This window comes from Pleurodeles waltl, chromosome 1_2 (assembly GCF_031143425.1).
Source record: "Pleurodeles waltl isolate 20211129_DDA chromosome 1_2, aPleWal1.hap1.20221129, whole genome shotgun sequence".
Lineage (NCBI taxonomy): Eukaryota > Metazoa > Chordata > Amphibia > Caudata > Salamandridae > Pleurodeles > Pleurodeles waltl.
Window position 1 is genome coordinate 1,264,195,478 of NC_090437.1, and position 15,725 is coordinate 1,264,211,202.

Below are 15,725 nucleotides of genomic sequence, written 5' to 3' on the forward strand. Positions count from 1 at the left end.
GCTCAATTCAAGCCCTTGGAGATTATTCTCCTGCAGAAATGCATAACAAAGTTCAGTCTTTGTCCCCTTTCACAGGCAGAAGCAGCAACTGCAGGATATCCCAACAAAGCACAGTCACAGGCAGGGGCAGTACTTCTCCTCAGCTCTTCAGCTCTTCTCCTTGGCAGAGGTTCCTCTTGATTCCAGAAGTGATCTTGAAAAAAATCTGCGGTTTTGGGTCCACTATTTATTCCCCTTTCTACCTTTGAAGTAGGTAAAAAGTACCTCTTGTTTGCAAGATTATGCCTTGCCCAGGCCAGGTCCTAGACACACACCAGGGGGTTGGAGACTGCATTTTCTGGGGGGAGCCACAGCCCTTTCAGGTGTGAGTGACCACTTCTCCCCTCCCTCCAAGCACAGATGGCTCATCAGGATATAGAGGCTACACCCAGTTCCCTTTGTGTCACTGTCAAGAGCAGAGGTGCAAACAGCCAAACTGTCAAACTGACCTGACAGGGAATCCACAATCAGGCAGAGTCACAGAGGGGTTTAAGCAAGAAAATGCCTACTTTCTTAAAGTGGTATTTTCAAACACACAATCTGAAAACAAACTTTACTAAAAGATGTATTTTTAAATTCAAGTTCAAAGACCCTAATTTAAATATTTCTATCTGCTCCCAATAGCACAATAGCACTTTAAGAATATTTAAAGGTAGCCCCCATATTAACCATACCTTAAACATAAACACACTAATGAAGGGGTGAGAGGAAAACATTTTTTCTATGTACTGCCTCCCTGTGCATCTACCATTACACACAACAGGGACAAGAAAAAGTAGTCAGTCCCCCCGGCCCTTGGGCGGGCGACTGACAGAAAAAACTGGCCTTACCCACTAATCGTGGCATGCTTCATCATTGGGCTTCTGCTGACACATTCCTACATAAACCTACGTTCGGAATGGAGCAGTAAGGACGGGGAACATAAAATTCTATGCAACAAATACAAAACAACAACGGGGATCTGAACAAACAACAATATATAAACTATCTACAAGTGTGTAACTCCTGGGATCAAGGGGAACAGGGAGGAAAACTGACACACCACCTGGCGACAGCCCCTCTGTTGTTCTGGGGTCAGAGAGGAGGAGAGGTTCACACTCTCCACAGAACCATCCTTCTCCTTAGCAAACAGGAGGTCAGGAGGAGGCTCACTCTCTTCCTCACCCCATCATCTGTTGCTAGGAACATTGTCGACTCAGTTCTCTCAAAGTGTATCTTGAGGCGGTTCACATGCAGGATCCTCAAGGGGTTCCTGGGAGTCCGCAAGTCCATCAGATTGGTGTCTTCACTCTTGCTCTCCACCCCCTAAAACTTGTCTTGGAGCACCCTAGGCTCCACTGGTGCCATAACCCATACTTTCTGGCCAGGCTGAAACTCGACCAGAGTGGCATTCTGGTCATACCAGCATTTCATGTCCTTCTAGCTTGCCTTTAAGTTCTCTTGTGCAAGAACCTAGAAGCGAGCAGTCTGGTTTCTAAGAGCCAGCATGTAACTGAATACATCCTGGTGGGGTTTACTGGGGGCTTTCTCCAAAGCCTCCTTTACCAGACTCAAAGGTCTCCGGACAGTGTGGCCATACAGTAGCTCAAAAGGACTAAATCCAAGCCCCTTTTGAGGCACTTCCCTGTAGGGGAACAGAAGCTATGGCAAGAGGACATCCCACTTATGCCTCAAGGGCTCTGACAGGCACGTAATCATGCCCTGCCCCAAATGACCAGCTAAAGGCACATCATGAGCCAGACACAGTATGAAAGCTCTGAAGCACTGGGGTACCACCAGCACATGGGCTGACCCAAGCTCAGCACCTTAGGCTCACTATACAGAGGACATCCTCCCAATAAATCAGGTGAATTCCTGCTTCCTTGCCAGCTGCCTGGTCTGCAGCCTGCTGCCACAAATCCACTAGAGTAGGGCATGTCCTCTGTGCCTCACAGAATGCCTCCTGGTGGGTCCCCATTCCTGCTGCCACTGTAACAGCTCAGGGACCTCCCCCAGCTCAGCTGCCTGTTCCCCTGCAGGATCCAGGGCCTCCCCCTCAGGTTCAGGCTCCTCCGGGACCATGGGGTCTTTTGGAGCCAGTTTCCCACGCCCCTTGCCCTTCCTCCATCTGGCAGACACCTGGGCCGCTCCTTCAGGCTTCAGGGTCTCCTAACCGGCTGCCATGGACCAGGTAGACACACACACCCACACAGTCAGACCCAACATCTCCAAGTGTGACCTGCGTTCTACCTCCTTCCAAGAGGAATCCTCCAGGTCATTGCCAAGCAAACATTCCACAGGCATGGTTAGACTCAGAGCTACTTTCAAGGAACCTGAGACTCCCCCCATTCAAAGGGATCCTGCGCCACTCTGCACAGGTGCTCTGAATTGTCCACTGCAACTAGTTGGTGTACACAGGGATCTATCTGCTCTTCAGACACCAGGTGACTCCTCGCTGTAGTCACACTGACTCCTGTGTCTCTCAGAGTCTCCACCCTCTGTCTATTAATGGTCACCTACCGCCTGTACTCCGTAGTGTTCTCAGGCACGAAGGTTCTCTGGAGCATCTCACTGTCCCCCAATTAGACAGGGGTCATCTCTGCTGGCACCCACCCACCTGGAACCAACTCCTCCCCAAGTGCTACACTAGCCAAACCCTGGGACTGAGCACCACTGGGTGCCATGTACTCTTGGGGCATTTGGGGTCCCCCCTCACATGAACCATCTGGGTACATACAAAGCACTTGCGGGGACCTGCCTCTGCAGGTTTCCCTTTGGAGAACCATGGTTTCTTTTCACTGGAAGGTTGGGAATCCTTACCCTGGGAACTAGGCTGGGACCCTTTTGAGAACTCCCCCTGTTTACCCTTACCCTCGTTTCTTCGGAGAGGGACCCTGCCCTCCCTTGGCGTAGTCTCTCCCATACCTCTTTTGGACCCTGGGGCTCTCTCAACGGTCCGCTTCCTGCTCAAACTTCCTGGGGTCAGTCAACTTTCTGTCAATGAGATGCTGGCACAGCTCTGGAAAATATAAACTGTACAAGTGCTTGCAAGTAATTAAATTGTAAAGCCCCTCATAAGTTATCACCTCACTATCCTTCACCCAACCATCCAGTGACTTGCAAAAAGAATCAACACATTACAACCATGTTTGGGACTTCTTCTTCTTGTAGAACCTAAACTTGTCCTTATACTGCTCAGGGGTTAGACAGTGCCTTGTGAGTAGGGCGTCCTTCATGATAGAGTAAGTGAGCCCCTGAGAATCCCCTAAGGATGTCAGAGTCTCCCTCCCCTCTACCTCAAAGTACTTCAACAGACCCCCTCCCCCCAATGAGCTTCAGAGACCAGATTCATATGGAGAGAAGACTTGTACCCCTTGAACCACAAGAATATGTCATCCTCCCTTGTGTAATCCTTCACAAGGTCTTGAGGAATATGCACCCTCCTCTCAGGCTGCACTGTGATATTGCTTCCACCATCCCTCTTGTACTGGCTCCTCTGATCCACCTCCCTCAAGCTGAGCTTATGAGCCAGCAATATCTTCTTCTCCTCTAGGGCCATCCTCCTTTCTTCGATCTTCGTTTGCATCCTAAATCTTTTCAACCCCACCTGGAGAACCCTCTCTGCCTGTCTGTCCTGCAACTCTTTGGGGGTCAGACCCTTGGATGACACACTGCTACCTGCCCTGGAGACTCTCTCCCTGGACATAACAGGCCCACCCACTATACCATTGTGTATGGATTGCACCTCCTCATCTTCCTCCTCCCCATCTGTGTGCCCGCAGCTTCCTTGGCTTTCATCCAGGCCCTCAGTGCCTTCTGCAGCTCTTCCTTCCTGGTGGAGCTCTTAATGGGACAGGCAAGATCCTTGCAGAACTGCCTCAACTGAGCAACTGTATAGCATCTCCAGATTGCGACATGATGAAGAATCACCAAAAGTGCAATGTTACAAAGCAGAAAAAGAGTTCCCAATGAGGTTCAAACATCAATCAAGGATCACCAAAAATATGGAAGTAGGGAAAAGGAAATCCAAAATGAGAAAAAGCACAGACAAGCTCTATGTGGTCACATAATGGTCTGCAGTGGAAACAGTAGTGTACACTTAATCACTGTATGTCAAGTACAAATACAAATCCAATCCTCACCACTGATCACCAATGTTAGAAATGGGGCCTTTAGTTGGTAGTCAGGTTAGCCCCTGTCCAAGCAAGTCACTCTAGTCAGGGTACAGGAGAATCACCCTCAGTTAACCCCCTGCTCACCGCCTTGGTAGCTTGGCACAAGCACGCAGGCTTAACTGCAGAAGCAATGTGTAAACTATTTGTACCAACACACACAATAATTTTGTTGTTACAAGAAGTACCTGGTTAGCATAAATAATAAAGCAGCACGGGTGAGCATGCATCAGAAAAGGGTAGCGATGCGTCGATTCCTTACTCGCAAGTGAGGCTGTGCATTGTTTCCTTCTCTGGTCGGGTCGGAGATGCGTCGTTTTCTCCCTTGCAAGAGAATGATGTGTTGATTTCCGGATGATACAACTTTGATCCACTCAGAGTTGGCTTGACTTTCACAACCAGAGACGATGCTTGGAAAATCCGGTTGCACAGTATCAGAAAACCACACTGCCTCCATAAGCAGGTGTTGCATGTCATTCTCCAGCCGAGATCCATCGATCTCCCAGCCACGATGCAGGTGGAGCGTCGATTACAGCCATGATGCAGGTGGAACGTCGATTTCAGCCGCGAAACCGCGGCGTGTCATTGATCAGCCAAGTTGCGGAAGGTGTGTCAAAAATTTCCCCGCACGGCGATCTGTGCATGGATTTTTAGTTCTTGCCTGCCAACTTCATCTTTCAAGGGCCAGGGCTTGGCTAGGGCACCAGTTGGCAGGGCAAGAGTCTCAGCAGAGAGTCCAGGTGATGGCCCTGAGACTTCAACAACAGGAGGCAAACTCAGTTCAAGCCCTTGGAAATTATTCTCAAGCAGGAATGTAAAACAAAGTCCAGTCTTTATCCCCTTTCACAGGCAGAAGCAGCAACTGCAGAATAGCTCAGCAAAGCACAGTCACAGGCAAGGGCAGCAGTTCTCCTCAACTATTCAGCTCTTCAGCTCTTCTCCTTGGCAGAGGTTTCTCTTGATTCCAGAAGTGATCTTGAGGAAAATCTAAAGTCTGGGGTTTTGGGTCCACTACTTATCCCCCTTTCTGCCTTTGAAGTAGGCAAACTTCAAAGGAAAGTCTCTCTTGTTTGCAAGATCCTGCCTTGCTCAAGCCAGGCTCCAGGCACACACCAGGGTGTTGGAGACTCCATTGTGTAAGGGCAGGCACAGCCCTTTCAGGTGTGAGTGACTACTCCTCTACTCCCTCCCAGCACAGATGGCTCATCAGGATATGCAGGCTACACCCCAGCTCCCTTTGTGTTACTGTCTAGAGGACAGGTGCAAACAGCCCAACAGTCAAACTGACCAGACAGGGAATCCACAAACAGGCAGAGTCACAGAAGGGTTTAAGCAAAAAAATGCCTACTTTTTAAAAGTGGCATTTTCAAACACACAATCTAAAACAAACTTTACTAAAAGATATAAAAGAGCCTAAACTAATTTCTATCTGCTCCTAAAGGGAACCTGCACTTTAAGAATATTTAAAGGCAGCCCCCATGTTTACCTATGAGAGAGATAGGCCTTGCATAGTGAAAAACTAATTTGGAAGTATTTCACTGTCAGGGCATATAAAACACATTAGTATATGTCCTACCTTAAACATACATTGCCCCCTGCCCATGGGTCTACCTAGGGCCTACCTTAGGGGTGCCTTACATGTAAGAAAAGGGAAGGTTTAGGCCTGGCAAGCGGGTACACTTGCCAAGTCGAATTGCCATTTTAAAATTGCACACACAGACACTGCAGTGGCAGGTCTCAGCCATGTTTACAGGGCTACTCATGTGGGTGGCACAACCAGTGCTGCAGGCCCACTAGTAGCATTTGATGTCCAGGCCCTGGTCACATCTGGTGCATTGCACTAGGGACTTACAAGTAAATCAAATATGCCAATAATGGAAAGCCAGTTACACATACATTTTACATAGGAGCACTTGCACTTTAGCACTGGATAGCAGTGGTAAAGTGCAAAGAGTATCAAAAACAGAAAAAACAGAGTCTAGTACACATCAACAACCTGGGTAATAGAGGCAAAAAGTCAGGGGATACCACGTCAAGGATGCCAAGTCTAACAACCATCCACCTAGGGGCCCAAACAAACCATGCCCCACTGCATCTACAACCTGGCAACAACACCCATCAGCACTACCCCGACCCACATCATCAACACCTTAGTCATGTCCACCACTTTTCTGGATCAATGGAAACTTGCAGAAATTAATGATATCCTCAAAAAGCCCACAGCCAACCCAAATCAACTACACAAATTCCACCTCCTTGCTCCCCTATCCATCCAAAGTGATGGAGAAGGCGATAAACAAGCAACTTCCAATCCACTTTGAACATCACTATCTTCTAGACAACATTTAATCAGGCATCAGACGGAACTACAGCATTGAAACAGCACTCGTTGCAGCCACTGACAACATTGAAATCATCCTGGTCAGAGGAGAAACAGCAGCCCATATTCTGCTCGACCTCTCTGCTGCCTTTGACACTGTCTCCCATAACACCCTCATCAGAACACTCCACGAGATAGGCATACAGGATCTGCTATCAAATGGGTCTGTTCCTTTCTCACGGGAAGAACCCAAAGGGTCAGGATGTCACTCTTCATATCAGAGACCAAGAAATTGATTTGAGGGGTCAAATAGGGATCGTCCCTCAGCCCCACCCTTATTAACATATACCTGACACCGCTCGCCAACATCATGCCATCACAAGACATCACTATCATCTCCTATGCTGATGACACCCAACTCATCCTCTTCCTGATGAACAAGACAACCTCAGGACCAACTTCATCAACTGCATGACCATAGTTGCAGACTGGATATGAACCAACTGCCAGCAGTTCAACTATGACTAGACAAAAGTACTGGTCTTTGGCCACAAGATCTCCCCATGGGACTCCATCTGGTGGCCATCGAGCTAGAACCAACTCCCACAACCCACAAAGAAATCTAGGGCTGATCCTAGATCACAAGCTCAACATGATGGCTCCAGTCAGTGCAATGTGCACCTGCTGCTTCCACATCCTACGCACGCTACAAAAGATCTTCAAATGGTTGCTTCAGAACACCAGAAGGATTGCCATACAAGCACTTATCACCATGGCAACACTGTTTACACCAGAATCTTCAAATAACTCCTACACAGACTACCAGAACACCACTGCAAAATGTATACTTGGCCTACCATGCACAACCACAGAACATCGCACCTCAAAAATGTTCGCTGACTACCCATTCACCTGCACACCCAATTCAAACTTCTTATGCACACATACAAAGCCCTACACAACACAGGACCAAAATACCTGAACAGTTGCATACACTTTAACCGACCCAACAGACACCTACACCATGCCTTACTCTAACTTGCACATATTCCCAGAATTTGCAAAAGCAAAACTGGATATTGCACCCAAGGCATGGAACGACCCACTTCAACCCACTTCTTCATATAAGAACCTTGAGCACCTCACACCTACACACCTGCCCAAGCATCTGGACACCCATTCGGGTGATTAGTATGCTATACAAATCAATATAACATAACGGGTTGCACTAGATTCAATTTGGGTAAATGCATAACCTTACATAGCACAGCCACAGAACTATTATCTTGGACGGGTTCACAGCCAAGGGCACATGACATTCAGAAATAAGTGGCAGATCTCCTGTCAATCCTCTTTAGAGGGTATTGATGACTATGTACTCAAAATAGGGCGGACTGAGCATCTGCTGTTTTTTGGTGGCAGCTGCCACACTTCAAAATATGTTCTGAGCAGAGTTCTAAAATGGTTACAGCTATCAATCATATGATAGTGTCATGTGAACATCAGGGGGCCACATCATGGAATATCCCTAGGAGAGCAGTGGATATTTGTACCCATTTTTAGAACTCCTGCTGTACACCCTCCTCTCATTACACAATGTGCAGAAGCCAGTTTAGCACTGTTGGACCTGATATCCTTTGTTGTGGGTTTTCCCCAGGGTTATGCCTTCTATCCTCCTGTTTTTGCTGGTCTTTTGATTCTGCACAATTTACCACTACTAACCAGACCTAAAGTGTTCATGTTCTCTCCTTAAAAGTAAAACATGGAGATATTAGCGTAAACCCAATTGGCACATTTAATTTACTTCTACGTCCCAGAAAAGATGATACTAAATGTACCCAGAGCCTGTAAATGAAATGCTACTAGTGGCTCTGCAGCACTTATTTCGACATCCACCCCAATAAATAATTCACTTTCTTACAGTTTTGATTCCAAGCGTTCTTGTAAATTCTGACCAAGCGCAAACCCGTTTGCAGAAGTATCAAAATTATGAATTTGCCGGATTTTATATGTGATTACAAGAAAATATAACTATCTATATTTAAGGTTAAATCTATCCATGGTCAGTTGGGAAAACCGCCCTGAAATATACTTTGACATGCAGATTTTGGAGTAGAAACACTTGCAGCAAAATCAATTTTGCCAGCCAGATGTTGTGTCTTGTAAATTTGGGCCAGATGTTACTGTGCCCGAAAACAGGAACACCGAGCCAGTTATGCTATTTCACCAGAGGATTCCACTCTACTTGTAATCAGGGCCCAAGTTAGCAGTATTTCATTTATTTTTAAATGGGCCGATATTAATGAGAAAATATTTGCAAATAAAAATCAGTGATAAATCATCTATTCAATAATTATATATTAAGGTATACTATACTTCTACGTTTGTGATACTTTGAGAGACGAAAAAGAAATCAACTTATTTTTAACCATTTTTAAATTCTCTGACTATAGACTACAGCTAAAAAAAGCAACTGGAGAATGCAAACTATTTGTTTTTTTGGAGCTTTTGCTTCTATTTCTAAAACCGAGAACCTTTGTGACCAGAGAATTATACGTTTTCCCCATTGCACAGAACTGTGTAGAAAGTTTAATTGGATCATTCACATACCTGTTGCCTTCTTGCAGCTACATAGTTCAGTTTCACCATCTCTTTGCCGAATTCTTTAAAACGATGAGCTAGGTCTTGTTCATTTGTAGCATTTTTCACGGATTCAAGAGCTTCTTCAACCTACAATTAGATCACGATAGAAACAGATTAGCTTTTCAAATTGGACGTGTTGCTTTTCTTTTTACAAGTTCAGCAATAGAATGCAACAATAAATGAATCACGAAAAAATGAATGAATTCACTTTTCACAACAAAATAATGTATTGACGCTGAAATAAAAAGGTTTGCAGTCATAACGATATAGCATGGTAATTTGTAAGTATGCGCCAGACACCTACTCCCTGGACCCACATTACAGCTGAGGCGGCACATAGATCTTGCCTCAAGCCTCAGTGTAACTCAACATGGAGATACAAAAAAATCAACATAGTTGCATGTCATACCTTCACTGCACACAAGCCTCAGGCGTTATATCCCTCTGTGGGTCAGGTCCTTGCTCACAATTGAATGACATTGATGTCTAGTTCACATCTCTGCTCTCTGTAATGGCTTTCCTCCCCATTTCTGAGTTTGTCTTTCCCAGCAGTATGTTGGCCTCATGGGGTTTTCATTGGATGGTGTATCCTTCCAAAACTAACACAAGGCATTACAGTGGATGTGAGGGCCTAAAGCCCTCATTTAGTTTTTGGTAGACAGGGTACTCCTCCACAATTGATGCAAAGCATGTGTTCCAGCCAAACTGACAGTTCACCGACTCTACTTAGAGTTAGGCAGACTGTTGTGGGTCCTCTGCAGAAACGTTAGACCGATGGCCTGACTGATCAGACAATCCACCCCATTTAGACTGGACAGTCTGAAATATTTTTTCTGTTTGGGACCATTCCAAACAGAAAAATTGAAAAAATGATCCCCACAGACTGGAAGAAAACTCCTGAGGTATCAGGGCATTTTGTTTTGTTTTGCATAAACATAGTCTTGTGTTGGGAGTTTGATTTTTGTGAAACAAACGTGTTTGCTGAGCAGCAACATGAAACATGAAATATGGCAGCTGCTTAGCAATTTTCTAATAACAGGCAGGTGGAGGACTCTAAATATGGCATTAAGAGTTTATGGAGAAGTGGTGCTTGTTGCCTCTGTCCCCTGTTGGCGATGGATATGTGTACCTAATTGAGGGCCAATGTTCTATCCCTCCCTCCCTATCCTCCTCTTCCTGATCTCATTTTAGCCCCCCTAACTTTCTGACCACCCAGACATCTTCCACTTACTCTTGAAACCCTGTGTGACTTCAGAGCCACCTGCCATTCCATCATTGGGTAGTCATTTTAAAATTTGGTGTTTTATCCAGATAAACATGGCACACATATGAGGAGTGGGTATCCTCCAATGCAGTATCAAATTTGTTAACAAATTCCAATAGATTATGCCTGCTGCTGGTGATGCACCTGCATCCATGATAGCCATCTCTAAATGGCAATTTTTAAAATATACCAAATTACATTCACAGATGGCCACTGACAATGCATGCACACAGAAGGTAGCTGTTGGAAAATGACCCTTCCTGCAGGGTCACCCATGAACCTTTTGCCTTCCTCCTATTTTTCCTACTTGTTTTTTGCTGGCCTGAGAACTCTGTGCACTTTCCCACTGCTAACCAGCCCTAAAGTACTTGTGCTCTCTGCTTGGCACATGGTAACATTGGCTTATACCTAATTGGCATATTTAATTTGCCTATAAGTCCCTAGTGTAGTGCACCATGTGTGCATAGGGCCTATAAATTAAATACTACTTGTGGGCCTGCAGCACTGACTGTGCCACCCACCTAAGTAGCCCTTTAACCATGGCTCAGGCCTGCCACTGCAGAACATGTATGTACAGTTATACAATGCCATGTCGACCTGGCAAAGTAACCCTTTTGCCAGGCCCAAACCTTCCCTTTTTATACACATAAGTCACCTTTCCAGAATGCCCTAGACAACCCACTGGGCAGGGTGCAATGTATTTAAAAGGTAGGGCATGTACTTTTAAGTTTTACATGTCCTGGTAGTGAAAAACTCCCAAAGTCCTTTTTCACAACACCAAGGACTAGTTCTTACATAGGATAACTTTAGGATTACTTTATAGCATCTTAAAAATGTAATTCACAATCTGGAAGAGATAAACCTTCCAAGTTTGGTGTCTCTGAAATCACAATTTACAATCACAACCTATTGTGAAGCCAGATTTTAAATTGCAATTCTGAAAATCCCAATTTTAGAAAGCTGGCATTTTCTCATTTTAGCCACTTGGTGCCTGCTGACTGTCTCTAATCACTTGTCTGGGGTTCCCCGAGACAGTCACACACAATGGGAGCTTAGGTGTGACTTGATGATCCTTGATGGGCCATCACTTACACCTGAATAGGCTGTGTCTGTCCCCACACAAAGGGCTTTATATCCTCCTGCAGTGCCTCAAGAGCCAGGACAGAACGGACAGGACCTCTGTGCACTTCAAAGGGCTGACTTTGAAGTCTCACCCACTTCAAAGACCATATTGGGTATAAGTACTGGACCTCTGATACCACCAACTCAGTACATTTCTGAACCTGTGACAACTCTGCCAGGAAGAAGAACTGCTGTGCTATTGAAGGACTGCTTCTTTGCTGGACGCCTGCCTTGCTGTGCTGCCCTGCTGCATGATGTTCCCCTGCCTGGATTAGAGGGACTGGACCTGCATCAGTTTAACCCAGAGTGACTTGAAGGCCTAGTTGGCTGGCCTCCTGATCTGAAGTCTCAGGGACATATCCGACTTCCAACCAAATCACCCTGCTCCTGCATAGGGACTCTGCCATCTGTGAGCCTGTCCTGCCAAGTGGTGCAAGCCCTGTACTAGAAACTTGGAAGAGGGCCTAAGTTGCTTGTCCAGCAGAACCAACACATCGTCTGCTGCAGGAGTAGAAATGATAAATCGCCACTGGTGTGTGGAGAAAATCAATATATTACCTTGACTGCTTGGGTTAGAACCAGTCCAACCAGGATCACATTGCAGCTGTACTTCACATCTTGGAACCAAGACATTGCCTCGACTGTACATCAGATCCTCAACGTCAACGCAGTAGGAACTCAGACCACAATCTCACAGCATCTTGGAACTGTTGCATCAATGCTGTTGTATGGGAAACACAACTCATTCCCTCTAATGTGTGGTTCAGAATCGACACATTGGTCTACAACCTGGATTAAAGGACCTTTTGTTCAGCGGGCCCAAATGGATTCCTGTAGGTGTCCGTCACTCCATCATGGTCTGCTTGAACTTTTGACTTTGTCCCGGTCGAGTGCAACCAGAAATCCACAGTTGGTGTCTTTTGCTTTAAAAATTCATATCTCAAATTCTACCTCTTGGAATTTGTTATTTTGATGTTTTTTTATTTGTTAAAATCAGAGTTATTTTTCTAGCCTGGTGTGCAATCTTTTCGTGGGGTATTTTCTCTGTTCTACTGTTTGAAGTGTTGCATAAATACTTTGCACATTGCCTAAGTTAATTGTGACTGCTCTGTGCCGAGCTACTAGAAGGTGAGCACAGTTAATTTAGTGTTTGATTGACACTTACCCTGACTAGGACCAGGTGGTTGCTGCTTAACTAAGGTTTATACCCCAGTCAATCAGCAACCCAATTTCTAACAGTGGCTATATTGAAACCATTACATTTAAATCTGGCTGCTGTGGATGTGCATGCATTTATGGCAAACACAGAAATTTTTTATAAAAAAAATGCTTGCAAATAGCCTAAATCGCTGGCAATCACTCTGCAGAGCGCCCGCCTTTTGCAAATTAGTTCAGACCCTGCAGATCAATTAAACAGTTCATCCAACTGAACAGCAAGCACTAGCTCCTCAATGCCACACAGTCTGGATTGAGGTCCAACCACAGAACAGAAACAATACTCATTGCAGCATCAGCTGATGTTATAATGATCTTTGACAGAGGAGACATGGCAGTCATGCTCCTGGACCACGCTGCAGCACTTGACAAGGTCTCACACTCCGTCCTTATCAGGCGCCTACACAAGATTGGCATCCGATGACCCGCTCTCCACTGGTAATGCTCCTTCTTAATGGATAAAACACAAGCTTTCAGCCTGGCACCTTATTACTCCGAAGCCTGAAAACCCATCTACAGAGTGCTTCAAGGCTCGTTGCTCTGCCTCACCCTCTTTAATGCATACATGATCCCTCTGGCCAAGGTCATCTGTGAACATGACTTCAACATTTCTCCTATGCAGACAACACACAACTCATACTCCCCCTTTCCCAAAAGTCTCCCAACATAAGAAAGAAGTGCACCGCCCTCATGACTGACGCCAGTAACTGGATGGAAGACAATTGTCTCAAGCTCAACATCGGCAAGCCAGAAGTAGTGATCTTTGTCAAGAACATCTTACCGAAATCAGACCCACACCTAGCTCCCAGGCCTGGAACCTTGGAATAATCATTGAGAGCAAATTGAACATGATAGCACAATTCAGCACTGTCATTGCATCCTGCTTCAATACCCATATGTTACCACTAAAACGTGATTTTTAAACACACAGGGCAGGGAGCTGATATAAAAATAGGGCACAGTACATATTGTAGTTAGTATATCATCACACTGAAATAAAACCCAAAGCTATTTCACATGTAATCCTGGCTAGACTTTCTCCTAATATGCCTATGTGTGATTAATAGCTTTAATTTCTACCTCCACTTAGGAAAGAGAGAGAAAATGATTCAGTTATTTTCTGCTCAGGTTTTAAAATGATGAAATCAGATTTTTGATAACTTTGCAAAATTGTACTTTTAGCATCCTGACTTAAAACCAGTTCTGCCATGCATCTCACGCCCAGAGCTGGAATACACATGCTTGACTGGGAGAGTTCACAACCCTGGCTCAGAGAAGATCAGCCTGCCTCTGAGAACACAAAAGGCCAGTAGGTATGAGCTGCTGACCTCGTAGCAGTAATCTGGGAGTGTACGGTAGCATTTGGCGGGTCAAAGGGGAACTTCAGCACTATCTTTTTTTACTTAGAGACAGGAGGTATTCTCCTATATATTCCCAGACCCCCTAAAAAGCCAGTTTTCAGTCACTGTAGGAGATAAAAGCAGTTTGTATCCCTATAACACTTTCAGAGTTAGCTGGGAGAGATAACAAGCGAAACAATGGTTTGTCTCAGGCACCAGGAAATGCCAATAGGTGTTAATTGCTGACCACTTAGCAAGGCTTTGCTACCTGTGAGTGAACAGGTACAACTGGCAGAACAAAGGGCAGTTTTATTACTACTTCGTTTGCGTTGGAGATGCCAAAGCGGTGCTTCTCCTATTCATCCCGAGGACCCTCCTAGACAGCCAGGCTCCAGCCACAGTAGGAGGAAGACCATTTTTGACCCTATCAGGTAGAGAAGTGGCCATAAGAAGCTGAGGACAAGCCTTTCTGGTGGCAGCTAGGTGCTGCCATCTTGAAATAGGGGCTCCTGGGTACTTTTACAATAAGGTAAAGTGGCATTGCTGTAAAAGGAGGTGGGGGATTGTGAGAAAATTGGTAGGATTAGGAGGTATCCAATCACTGGCTAGTTCACAAGAGATGTCTGGCAGCTCCATCACCACCTCCCCAGAACATCCCTGGACCTGGGAGGACTCCATCTTAATAAAAAGGTCCTGCTGAAAACAATCATCCTTACTTCTTACTCCTGATTTCTGCTGAATGGAGAGGACGCACATGAGGACTAAAGAACTCCTGAATCCTGTTGGCACCCAGGGACTGGACCTGATCTGCAAAGGTCATGCGGATGACCTCCTGTTTATCTGCTACAGGAACTCCAGACTGTTACAGGGCTCAGCTGCAAGAAAACTGGCTACAGAGGGATGTGAAGCCCAGAAGCCTGTCTTGAGGAGGAAGAGTCTGCAGAACTGACCTAAAAAAGCTTTCCCAGCACTTGGGGTATCCGACCTCTGCTCCCTCACTGTCAGCCTCAAATTATGTCTAGGACAGTCCACTGCAAACTGCTTTTCCATAGTGCTTGGAAATTTCTTTTTGCCTTAACATTTTATACAAAAAAAATCCCTTAACCTATTTTTATCATCTTAGTGTCTTTTTTCTCATAAATGTTTTACCTATGTTTTATAAGTTGGTTTGAGAATTTTATTTTGGTGTGTTCTTTACTTTAGAATTGTTGTACTGCTTGAACATAGCACACACTTCTCTGGGGATTGCCTGGTTCTTGAGCAGATATTCTCTTAGAACTGTGTATTGACTTAAACAGAGTGGGTGTATTGAGTTGGTAGCCCCCCTCTCAAATTAATATTCTCATTTCTGGTAGCTATCAATTGTTAAAGAACACCTTAGAGAAAAATCAACTGATACACATTGCAGATATTTCTCAGAATATATGTTGTGAAGGTAGTACATAGTTACTGTATAAATTGGTACGGTGTAATGCATGACAATTTACATTGATTGCATTACATTTAAATGAACACATTTCCTAAATTAATGCACACAAAGGAGAAAATGCAGTGTAATTACTTTCCACTGTGCGCCTGGTATTTTAAGTGAAAATTACTACTCTAGCATTTGAGTAGGCTGTTCAGTTGAC

The 15,725-nt window shown here is 45.1% G+C and overlaps 1 protein-coding gene across 2 annotated transcripts in view; it reads right to left on the reverse strand.

Moving 5' to 3' along the window:
* The window catches only part of CTNNA2 (catenin alpha 2), a 2,570,005-nt gene that overhangs the window by 1,868,079 nt on the left and 686,201 nt on the right, over positions 1-15,725 (reverse strand). For both annotated transcript variants that reach the window (XM_069204683.1, XM_069204674.1), the window contains exon 5: positions 9,121-9,240. In XM_069204683.1, the coding sequence (XP_069060784.1) occupies positions 9,121-9,240 (120 nt within the window). The remainder of the gene's footprint in view (positions 1-9,120; positions 9,241-15,725) is intronic.